The 12,804-nt window shown below is 39.7% G+C and overlaps 1 protein-coding gene across 3 annotated transcripts in view; it reads right to left on the bottom strand.

The window, feature by feature from the left end:
* Positions 1–12,804, bottom strand: part of GLI3 (GLI family zinc finger 3) — a 275,558-nt gene that overhangs the window by 107,347 nt on the left and 155,407 nt on the right. For all 3 annotated transcript variants that reach the window (XM_009452941.5, NM_001034190.1, XM_063813784.1), the window contains 1 exon segment: positions 7,433–7,538. In XM_009452941.5, the coding sequence (XP_009451216.1) occupies positions 7,433–7,538 (106 nt within the window).

The raw sequence follows: 12,804 nt of genomic DNA, 5'->3' as shown, positions 1-12,804 counted from the left end.
CTTAACGCAAAGTAAAGCGTGTATCGGCGGATCTGGATTTATGTGCCCGCTCATCAGAATTTTAAAAGTTTAGGAATTGAAACTCAACCATCTTTTCCTAACTATGAGGAAACTATGTATGTAGGTGGCCTAAGATAGTTCTTGAAAATTAGGCAGGACTTAAACTTTTTCAGTTAATCACGAGAAATGATAACCAAATAATAAGACATTTATTTTTTGATTTGACATGATATGCAGTGAAAAATGTGAACAATAGCAGTAGAAAAGCATAAAAGTAGAAAACATGACACATGGCATTGCTCATAAAAAAGAGAAAAATAAAGCAGAGAAAGAAGTACAGAGTGAAGATGGAGAGGGGGTGTTATTTTAGACCAAGGTTGGCAAACTTTATCTTTCAGGCATTCCAGGTCATATTCTCTGTCACAGTTACTCAACTCTGCCCTTGTATTGCTAATGCTGCCATAGATAATACTAAATAAGGAATGTCACTGTGTTCCAATAAAACTTTATTGACAAAAACAGGCCATGAACCGTATTTGGCCCATAGGCCACAGTTTGCCAATCCCTGTTTTAAGTAGTTGTTCATAGAAGACCTCTCTGAGAAGCAGAAACTGAGCAGGGAAATGTATGAAGGGAGGGAGCAAGCCATAGGTATCTGAAGGAAGAAGGCTCTACGCAGATACACATTGTGTTCTAACATGGCTTCCCTTCTATTGGGTTTACCACTATAATCACTAATTATTATCTACCCATGTTCTAACAGTCTTCTCAAATGTGATTAAGTATTGGTCAACACTCCACCCAGTTGATGACTCACAATTTACCAAACCACTCCAGTGGCTGAATATGTAAACTGTTCTGTTGTTTAGTGTCATACATTCTACAACAGCAAAGACTGATAAGCATCTCATTTTTGGGTTACTCAATAGGTACATTAGGTCAAAAGGCCTGAACGTGGCTTTTTATGGCTCTTCGCACACTGCTGTATTTCCACCTTGGGAATTTGCAGAAGACAATGACAGCCAGTAACACTGAAAACTTCCTATCAGGTACTGTTAGAAATAGTTGTGCTCATCCAGGAAGTAGAAACTAGAGCAGCCAAGTCTGTGGTCTTCATTTTCACTAGCAAGGCATGGACGTCCGGAGCAAGGGTGTGGAGTCTGATGCCTGGGTTAACACAAGGGCACTACCTACTTGTAAGCTGAGTAACTTCTCTATGTCAAGGTTTCCATGTCTTTAAAATGAGACTAATAACTCCAGCATAGAGTTGTTATAAATATTAACACACATAAATATTATGACTACATAAAGTCTTTAATATTGTGCTTAGCCTATAGTAAGTATTCAAAAATGTCAGCTATGGTCATGATTATATACTTTTTCATCTGAATTATCTATTCATCTCTTTTTTGCCCTTATCTTTGATATTGCTATGGTCTTCTTAAATTGTTCATTTAAGATGGCTAATTTCATTCATTTTATTTCCATGTGTCGGCTCTGGAAAGCAGCAATACATTAAATAGTACTCAGTCATATAAGGGGACCAGTAACTGCTTTAATATCAGGAAATTAGTTTGACAGTGGAGAGCATCTGACGTGGCAATAGCTACTATTAATAGAATCTATTCTATCAAAAGTAGTCACTGAGCTTTTATTTTTTGAATCCTAGCTTGTTGGCACGAGGTGACACACTCAAACAGAAACAAAAGAAAAATGATGGTCATAGCAGTGACCCTATTATTTTTATCATCATTAAAAATAATATTTATTTAGGAGCTACCATATGTAGAGCATGGGCTCAGCCTAGCAAATGCAAAGAAATACACAGATCGTCTTCACCCTGAGAGATGTAATTATAATTTAGTTCATGTTTTCTTTTTCTTTTTTAGGGGGGCGGTGGGGAGTGTTTTAGGGTTTGCTACAGTATTTGCTAGACTTTGCAATTTGATATGTCATTACACTTTACCAGTCTTAATAATGTTATGGTAAAGCACAAACACTGGGTGGAGGAGGGGGGGGGGAGACTTTCCTTTGTTAATTTTAAGTTACACTATTAAAATATTCCAAACTAGTTTTGACCCCAAATATAATTATAAGGTTTTACTAAATCTCCATATTTTACTGGAAACTTCCCTAAGAATGCAACGAATGAAATCACTATTAAATGAACAGGCCCAATAGAGTGTTTTCAGTAAGCAGCTAGACTGAAGAGGCTCCTTTGGAATAAGTATGTGAGCTCTCAGTAAAGATAATACCAGGACAAGCAACGTGCTAAATTTGGGGGAGGGGAACTCAGTAGTAGCCCTGGTCATCTACTTACTATTTCCTTCTCTAAGCTTTTACCATAATGATATACCTTTTCTTAGAGCTTTTTCTCTCTGGGAAGAAATGTATTTATTCATATGCCAAACTTGCCTCTCATCTCCCTGCTCTCATCCCTAACAGGTAGCCATAATTACGGGGGCGAGGCCTTACCTATTTCCAGTGCACTCTGTCTCACAGCTGATATTAATGATCTTCATAATACTGAGTCCTCTCCCTGAGGTGAAGGGAGGTGGACACTTTTAGTGGGAAGAACAGCTCTCCTTACTTAGGTGGAATGATTCCAGAGACTGTCAGGCAGCCTTGGAAGGAGACACATTGACTCAACAAAGGAAAAAAAAAGGGCTGACGTACAGAACAGAACATGAGTGCTCATTTTCCCTAAGACAGAAAAGCTGGTTTTCGAAAGTGGATTAGTAAAGTGGATGGTGAAATGCAACAGCCTCTATGTGAGCTGGCTTGGGGTGCAGTACTGTTCACATCCACGGCACAAAGCAAGAGCAGCTCAAAGCTCGACTGGCAAGAAGATTGGTGGGGCTTAATTATTGCAATGGATTAGTAACCAAGGACCCTGCTTTGGAAAATGAATTGCAGATCTCAGTATGAAACAGAAAGACAGTTCGAAATTCAATTCATACCGGTCCATAAATTAGAAAACCTTGGCTCAGAAAGATTGTACGTAAGGGCTACATTTCTTTTTCCCAAGAAAAATCCAAAATGAATGAAATCAAATTGGAATTTAAAGCTACTTTATAATTTGGGTTTCTACAAATACACCATGCCTACTTTTAAAAAGGAAGCATGCTTAATTGAGTTCCAACACTAAAAAACAAAAAACACACACTCAAAATGCAAGAGAGAAAGTACTTTAATTATTACTGTGGAAAGTAGTCACTTGACAATGCAATTGTATTCTGGGGTAGTAGGCTGTAATATACCAATTGCCTACATTCCCAAGTGAAATTTTAAAAATTAGTACTTATTTTTAGCCTAGCAGGCATCATTTGTTCCCATAGAATACAATAGTGTCTCCTCGAGTTAGGGAAGGAACAGCCCTGATGTCAACAATGCAAGGCAGGAAATACAGAGGAGACCAAGAAGTAAAAATATACACATAAAATAAGAGTATGTGTGTATAGATTCAGGTTCTTTCATTAATGCACAAAATAATCTCAGTAATAAAGTAGACTCACTCTGATATTTTTTCTAAAACATTATACTTCTTGCAATCTAGCTTAACAAGTCTCTCAAAGGATTTGAGAGAGAGGGAGAGAGAGAGCAACATTCCAGTTGTTTATTGGGCCTAAGACCTGGTGAATTCAGTGGAGAATAACTTTCCGAGGAAACGGGAAGATTCCTCATATCCAATGTTTCTTAATTTTCAAATTACTTGAATTAAACAAATGCAATGCAGGAATTGTACATTTTATAACAACCTTTACGTGACAACTCAGAGAATAATACTACTTATATTCCAGGTCCTACTTAGAAGTTCTGAGTCTAAATTCACAATTTTGAATTTTGAAACAAAATGCCAATAAATTATAAATGATTTCTAGTGATGTATTTGAATCCATTCAAGTTTCTATACTCATTCTACACTGCCTAACCATAAACTGTGGATAACACCGTAAGAATAAGCAGGGCAAGCTGAAGGCATTTCGTTTAGCAAACTGGGTTCTTTAACACAAACTGACGTATTTCCGTACATATTTATAAGGCTTAGTGGTTATTATTAGTCTGTAATTGCAGTTGTTCTAACACCTAATAAGCCATGGTTGGAAAAACAAAGGCAGGTTAATTTGTGATTTCCTCTACTCATTCAGAGGCAAATTAAGTGTCAAACAGCTAATACGAAACATATTTCATTTTATGAGATTTTAATTTAATTCTGCACCATATCGTTGATGCCTTAATATAGGGTGGTTTATCTAAAAAGAGGAGCAATTTATAAACCTCTTTCAATAGAATCTTTAATGATAGGATATGATAGCATAATTATAGAAGCGCCTGCCCTTCTTCTAAACAGAGATCTGTCGGCATTTCCATCATCACAAATCCTTGTTTTTAGGAGACTCGTAATTTAGTTTTTAAAGCTGGCACCAGAAGAACAATTGTGTGTACAAAATAATGATAATATCTCCAAATTTTGTCTTCTTAGAATTAAAAATATTTTTTGCAAAAACTTAGTACTCTTCACTTGATCTCATTTTCTATAAGACAATTATATAGCAAACAGTTTGGAATTCAAGTTTTGGATGAAGTGATTTTACGTTCCCAGGTAACTGATTCATCCCTTAGCAAATACGTGCTTTTAAGATTTCTATAACCAAGGCACATTTGCCTTGATTAGCCTCCACTTTCAAGGTGATCACAGGTGTCTACTTATCATACCTCAGAAGGTGCAAGAGCAACCCAGGGACTCATAACTGAGCAAGGGCAGAATAGAAACTCCCAGTATTTTTCATGGCCCCACTGCCTGGAATGCCAACCTTCAGCATTTATTTAGAGCTCTGTGCTTTTCAGAGTGCTTACATGAACATTATTTCATTGAACTCTCCCTGTGATCTGAAGAGGTGGGTACAGCAGACAGCTTCATCTCCACGTTACGAAACCAACACATGCAAAGGTCAGTGGCCAGAGTGCACAGCACAAGTGAGAGGCAACACAAAAACAGGAATTCGAGCTATCTGACTGCTCCTCCACCGTCTCTCAGACTGGGCCAATGTGAGTGTCCACTGAGCACCTTTTACAAAGTGCCTGACCAAGTGCTGGGCACTGCCCAGGAAACTAGCAGGGAGCAGTGACCGTTAACAATAAATCACCAAGCAAGAGGAAAAGCATCACAACAAAGCTACATGCAAGTCTCTGGGACGGCCCTTAAATTAGGCCTTGAGGATGAATATAAGCAGGAGTTCACCATGCAGAGAGGGAAGGCCACTGAGACCAATGCAGACAGAATGTCAGTCACAAAGACACAGGGGAGTGACATGCCCCAGCTTGCTGGGGCCCACTTCATAAGCATAGCGTCCACCCACGGCCCTGCCAGGATGCACTAAAACCAGGCAGTCCCAGGAGGCCACAAACCCATAAGCTCACCATTCTCTGTGCCCGCAGCAATGATATTCCCTCTCAGAATCTTCCAGGACTTCTCTTTTGAGGCTCAGGATTATCTATCAGCTTTACATTATCAATCTTTTTGATAATTATACATTTAGGCTGCTAGAGAACCATTTAGTCAGATGCTAGTAAAGTATCCAAAGCCTGGCTAAAAGAGCAGGAAGAACTAAAATCCAAAGAAAACCCAGCTCAACAGTCACACCTGAAATGTGACTCCCCCGACTCTGCCTACGAGGATGGTCCAGATGTGACGCATCTTGTCTCGTGATGTTATCACCATGGGCCAATGCAGGTCAGTAATGAGGGCCTAGAACACACAGTGGGGGCTACAGGAGGGCTTGCTGTTATAGTCCGCCATAGAACCAAGACTTGGGGTTTTGATTGATAAATTCATATTTGAATTTAATTACAAGGCAAACTATAATGAATGCAGAGGAAATAGTTCAGCCTATTATATAAACTCATTTTTTTAAATTGCTCTAGAACATCATTTCTGAAAGAATGAAGAACTCCAAAATTCCGTAGAAAATCTGACTTAAATTAAGTACATCACAAAGGCTCCAGTCTGGGAGGAATTAGCCATCCATGTCTCCGAGGTCTATCTGGCCCTTGCATGCTCTGAACCATGGGGCAGATCCTCATCTGAGACCCATGTGGTCACATCTGTATCATAAAACCTCTGTATAATGGGGTGAATTACATGTCATGTTTCAGGCTGAACTAGGAATTTCCTTCCCTTTGTATAGAGAATTTTAAATTGGCCTCCTGGTTTTATTAGAGGGTATTTTTAGCAGGCTTCAGAACCCTGTAAATACTTACTTGTGTTCCAGTGAAAACTCAAAGGATAAGTCACAAGTTTCTGCATTCTCTCTCTATAAATACCCACTTCTCCTTTAATGCTTATAGAAGTCTGCAACACAGATTTATTACTTACCTCCAGGCAAATCTGCTTTGAAATTACAATTCAGTAATGGGAGATGGATCCAAAAAACTGTTGGTAAAATATTATATGTGTACTTGGGCATGTAGTTAGGATTGTTAATATCAATTAATTCTGTTCACAGAGGAGGACTTGTTTTAAAACAACTTCATTTTTCTTTGGCATAATATGTAATTACACAGCTGTAACTAATAGCCACGGAGATGCAATCTACCATCTGAATAACCAGCATTATTCTTCAAAGTATTATTTGTGCTTTTCTAACTTTACTGTCTCAGAATAAAGGGTGATTATTAGATATGACTAAATGTATATATCAAGGCCGTTAGCAAGGGACAGCCCATCCCAGAGAGTGGCTCCAATTATTATGGTACATGACAGTTTCCTGGACAGTACTACAAAAAAATACTGTTTTACTTTGCAACTCCACCATCCTTTATTTCCTCCAAACCAAGGAAGATGGTATTTACTTCCAAGAGATTTCCTTTTTCCTTTTCTAATGTATGTTATCACTAGCATTCTTTCCTTTTATCTTTCTGTAAACCATGTGCTCGATCACATTTGCCATTTTGTTTGGCTGACATTCCCATCAATCAAGTGACTTCTGGCGTACTTACATAGGGGCTATGAAAATTTACCATAAAAATTTCATTACAATTCCTTGTGATCCCCAGAACAGGACTTTCATGTTACAGAAATTTGAACATAACAAACTTCAAACCTAATGTCGACCAAATACATATTCTGAGTGGTAACTTTCCATTAGGCTTTTACTTTTTAATTTAGTATTTACAGCCCACAGAACACACGTCAGCAAAATATATAGGAAATACTTGTCAGCGACCTAGTGTGACAGGCATTCCTCAGGAAGCAGCAGGGATTTGCTTCAGTGAACCCACGAACAGATAGGCTTGCTATATTTCAAAAGTAAATCTTACACTTCTATCACATCTTCAAAGCCCAGTGGACGTGCCATTAACAAAAAGTCCTGAGATGATAAAAGCCAGCATCTCGTTCCATTTCATTAATGAAGAAAGTGTTAATACTTACATATGCAATGGAGGAATCGGAGACGGATCGTAATGGTAACGGCCCTCATGATGTCTGGCATCAATTGGTACAGGAGGATGGAAGGCAGGGAAAAGATGAGGAGGGTCTGAAAAAAAGAGAGAGCCCAATCTATATCAAATGAACACTTTCAAACAGCATTCCGATTCACAAAGCAACATTGCTATACTATTGTATCTTCACTACCTACACTTAATCTAAGAATTTGTAAAAGAACTCTTTAAGGTTAGTTATGAAGCTCTGTGAGGTACTGCAGCAGTATGACTAAGTAAGTAGTGCCTGCACCTACCTGAGAAGGCAGAGCCTGGGACTGACCGCAACTCAAACCCAGACACGAAAGCAAGAAAGAGAGGAGCAACACAGGCTCCCTATCTTGAAAGACAGGCTGACCAGAGGAGAAGGTCTGAAGGGAGCCACAAAGCCAAGGGGAACAGATTAAAACACACTTATTTGAAAAATAAAACTACATTGTCAAGTTAAGTTTTAGACAAAGACACTGTAATACAAATACCAGTTTCATTTCTCCCATGCTCACCATACTTTTAAGAGTGGAAAGGCTTGCTAGAATCTGTGGCTGATATATACATGCATGCATGTACTTCTTTTTTTTTTTTTTTTTTAACTTAAATACATATTCCCCTCCTTCTTGGCCTGGGCTAGGCCTCCATAGTCCCCACACAAAGGCAGCAAATCTATGCCCTGTCCAGGGAAACACTGTGCAGCCTTCCAGGAAGAGATAAGCTGACCCACTCAGACTCACAGACATCTAGAGCCAAACTCAGGGAATTCCTCCCAAGGTAGTGTTAACATTCACCTTGGACCCAGGCCCTCTCCTGCTTCCACCTTTCCCCAGTCCAACGCTCCGGGTTCCTGAGCTGCTGGGTGTGTGCTCTTCCTTAAAAATAGCTCTCCCACCCCCACTTACTCCTAGTAACTCACACCCATTGTCACTGAAAATAAACTTTTATTTTAAAAAAAAAAGTGATTCACTGTAAAAACTGAAGAGAGTTTTAACAGATTTTATACTTAGAAGCATGACTGATGAGTCAAGGTTTTCCCAAGTTTCAAGAAGCAAAATGAAGGGGTCCCAAACTTGGAGGTTTGACTCCATAGCTATGAGACTAAATATGACAGCAAAATGTGCCAGGACATGTTCTTCAAATGTGACGGGTCCACACTGGTCATGCTGGGAGCCTGCCCAGAGCCAACGCTGCTGAGGATTGGTGTGTACACCCACAAGCCTCAGAATGGCTTCCAGTTATTTCACCCTAGTGCTGAGGGTAGCAGTCTCTAAAGGCAATTCCAATGGGGCCTTCTCTCAGCGGACAGGTTCTGCTCGACCACCTAAGAATGCACAGAGCGTCCCCCCGCTGAAGTCGGCTGCATCCCCCGAGGTCCGCAACACCGCCATCCCAACTGGGTGGAAATGGATAGAAGTGTGTAATGTTGAATTCAGGTGGTTTTGATTTTCTTCCCTACCCATTTCTCTATTTTCCAAATTTTCTTCAACAAGCAACTAGTAGAATATAAGCACAACAAACATGTTTTTAAAGTTATAGTACATTGCTTCCCTTGTTTTGATTTTGTCCCTGCTGCCTTCAAGAATCTAAGACTCTGTTTATGAAGAAAAAAATCCAGTAAGAGTAAAAAAAACGATGAGCATAGCATTCATAGAAGCTCTGTGGTCTACCAGGGAAGGACCCGAGGCTGTAATTCTACAGTTTACCACCAGATCTAGAATCTAGAAAACTTCCCAGAGGACTATTTTACTGAAATGTCAATGACTCAACGTACTTTGTGACTGTCATAAGATTGAGTAGGGAGGGAGTGGGGGGCATGGAAAGAGGAAGGAATCAGTTTGATCTTGTATCACTGTCACTGTAGTATCGTGATATACAACAATGCTGAAAATTCAACAGGTGAGGGATATACTAATGACCTGATCATTTATCACAGTTTTTTTGTTTGTTTGTTTGTTTGTTTGAGACGGAGTCTCGCTCAGTCACCCAGACTGGAGTGCAGTGGCTCGATCTCAGCTCACTGTGAGCTCCGCCTCCCAGGTTCACGCCATTCTCCTGCCTCAGCCTCCCAAGTAGCTGGGACTACAGGCGCCCGCCACCACGCCTGGCTAATTTTTTGTATTTTTAGTAGAGACAGGCTTTCACCGTGTTAGCCAGGATGGTCTTGATCTCCTGACCTCGTGATCTGCCGGCCTCGGCCTCCCAAAGTGCTGGGATTACAGGCGTGAGCCACCGCGCCCGGCCTCATTTATCACACTTTATACATTTTGTAAAGTCCATATAAAAATTGATTATATTTTAAGTTTACCACTTAGTACTTAATATGAAAGGGTGTAGGTATTATTCTTTGTAATGTAAATATTGAAAGTTGATTTGGTAAGTCTGAAAGTTTAAGTTGAATGTTTATTCAGCAATGTTGGCACCTTCATTGCTGCACATAGCTCAGCCATCTTGATAGTTAAAAGCCACCCTCTGTAGAGCCAAACATTCTATCTCATTTAACCATTTTCAAAGGAAATTATGCACCCTTCTTAAAACAACATAAAATCAAGTGGGGTCATCTTTTGCACTCGTTTGAAAGCCTGACATATACTAGTTTATGTATACTGATTTTAAACTTTAAAACAAACCCAAATCAATCAGATTCAAATCCGGGTGAGGGTGGATGGCCATGAAATATGGGGGTGGCTCTTCTTTCTCTTCCACACCTTTCAGCAATCACTGCCAATGCAAACACGCATGCCCCCTGCAGACTTCTTACTTAACACACATCATCTGCTCTTGGCAATCACAGAAATAAACTTACTAGAACAGGGTGTGAATTCAGCATTCATAAAGTCTTACCCATCTCCTCAGGGCATCGCACATGCACCAGTTTATGCGGCTGTTTTGAGGGATACTGACAACTATGTCAGAGTTGGAAGGTATTTTCACTTCTTTATTTCATGGCTTTTGGCTGTGTTCTGCATGATGAAATTCTCTCCACCAGATAAGTGGGTGTCAACTGTATCTGGTTTTCTCTATGTGGGTGCAACTATGAATTATGACAAAGTACAAAACCACGTTTTTCACTCAAAATGTGTGAATTTATTCCACATTTAATATATGCCTCATATATCCCCGAAGTAACAGTCACAATCTTTTATATGAGTGTTTATAATGAAGTTGCAGTGATTACATGTATGGAGTGAAGACCAACCAGTTAATCCCATAAAATCAAAAGCGTGTACCCAACAAGTATAAAATTATCTTCCTCAAGGAAAACCTACAATGCTATCATGGACATTTAAAAGACACTGCCATCTTCTCATTTTCAAGAAATTATTCTTTCAGGGTTTAAATTTTCTCCCTCTCATCCTCTCTCCCTCTTTCAGAATAAAGGATAAAATGACCTAGCACTGCAACAATAAATTTGAGAGGAAAATATAAAACACAATTACTGGGACACTAAGTAGTCATTTCTCACTGTTGAGTCCACAGTATTCTGTGAATTTAAAAGTTAATTCTGACTGAAAATACGTGATGCATCTCATAACACTGCACCAAATTCTTAATGCTTATTTATGTCCCAAGAAAATTTATGAATTCTGCATTCGAGAATTATGTTTAAATAAAGAACAGAAAATTAATGGATATGATCTGATTTGACCAAAGACATCTGGTTTTGGTTTAAGTGTCTCATTGTTTCTACGTTTCCCCTCTTGATTAAATTTAAAATAACTTCTCCTGGATTGCAGAAGTCTGTGTGGACAATTATACCTTGTGTTGGTTATTAGTAGAAATCACACCTCTTAAGCCACTTTCTGGGAAAATGCAATGGAACACCCCTCTTCCAATTCAAGACGTGCTCGACTATAGCTTAACAGGATAAATGAAGAATGAAAAACAGTATGGGCATGTCCTGTAACATACGTGGCATCTCATGGCATTAATCCTAACACATTTCTCGAAAAATGCTCCTGAATCCTCAAACGTTGAGTACTTGCCTTGCTGGTGTCTTGGTTTGTCGTTTCTATGTGGCTCAGCGGCATATTCCATCACCGGCCCAAAAAGCTGTCCAAGAAAACCCACATGACGAGAACAGGCCCTTGTCGCCAGAGCCGCCATAATTACCCAGCTCGCAGTTTATTATTTACACATGAGCAGTGCAGCTGTGACGCATCATAACTCAAGCGTATATGTAATAAGTTACTGCACCGCAGCCATCTCCTGCCCTGCCCCTTGACAAAACACCACATGATGACTTCTCCAAAGTCAGGCGAAAACTGCTGAAGCAGAAGGAAGTGCCACGAAACCTGGCTACCTCCTATTTATCATACAATTTCCTGACTGATGGCTCCACAAACCAGCTGCTAAGTGCTGTGTACTCTACTGTCAGCAAACTAACGGGCTAAATGGAAGACAGGGAGAATAATGTGCAGAACTGGTGGAATCAATTTTACTGAGGGAATTAAAATTCTACCAGGTGGGGGCGGGTCTGTGGAGCAGTGGTAAGCAGTCAACTGTACATGCTTATGGTTGCAAAGATGATTTATTACAGACCTGCGAGAGGTTTGACTATTGTACCCGAGTCCTCTTACACTAAACAGAGATTTGAAGAGTGTGTACTCTCCCAGGCTTGAGTGGAATGGTCTTTAAACCCTATAAATATGTAATTGGCTTGACACATGTTTAAATTGAAATGCATAGCAAAAATATTTGTGCTGGGTAGAGTTGTCAGTATTCCATCTCACACTGGCTGTCATCACGTTGAGCATTAAGGGTCTCATTAGGAATGAGAGGCATTGATTTTTAGGTCTCTTCACAACAGCCTGGGTTGATCATAAAACCTGTAGCCAGAGAATAATCGAGAAAGACACTTGGAGATTTATCTCTAGTTGCATCCTTCTCCCAAGAAATAGTTATAGTATCCTCAGGCTATAAGATCTCTTGGATGCCATCCTGGGAAACTGTCTTTTAAGGTTTGAAATTTACATACAAAAATTGCAGATTAAAAAAGAGAGATCAAAGTCTCTCAGTTAGTGCCCTGAAGGAGTAATTCACCAAATGATACTTGAATGGTCTGAAAGTGCCCGGGAAACAGTGCAAGAGTAAACTGCCAAGTGCAGAAGTCCTCATGGGTGATTTAAATACTGAAGTCGTCTGTAACCTGGCCTTGGAATTTACTCAATCAGCTTGGAATCATCTCAATCAGCTAGGGATGATTTTCTGTCATTAGAGTTAGTCCAGCCTGTAGGAATGGCCAGTCCCCTCAAACTCATTCAATCATCTGCCATCAGCAGAAATATCATTAAACAGCATCCACTATGCTACAACCAAAATCACCATCCAGCT

The sequence above is a fragment of the Pan troglodytes genome, chromosome 6 (assembly GCF_028858775.2).
Source record: "Pan troglodytes isolate AG18354 chromosome 6, NHGRI_mPanTro3-v2.0_pri, whole genome shotgun sequence".
Lineage (NCBI taxonomy): Eukaryota > Metazoa > Chordata > Mammalia > Primates > Hominidae > Pan > Pan troglodytes.
This window is presented reverse-complemented; position numbering and strand designations above follow the sequence as displayed.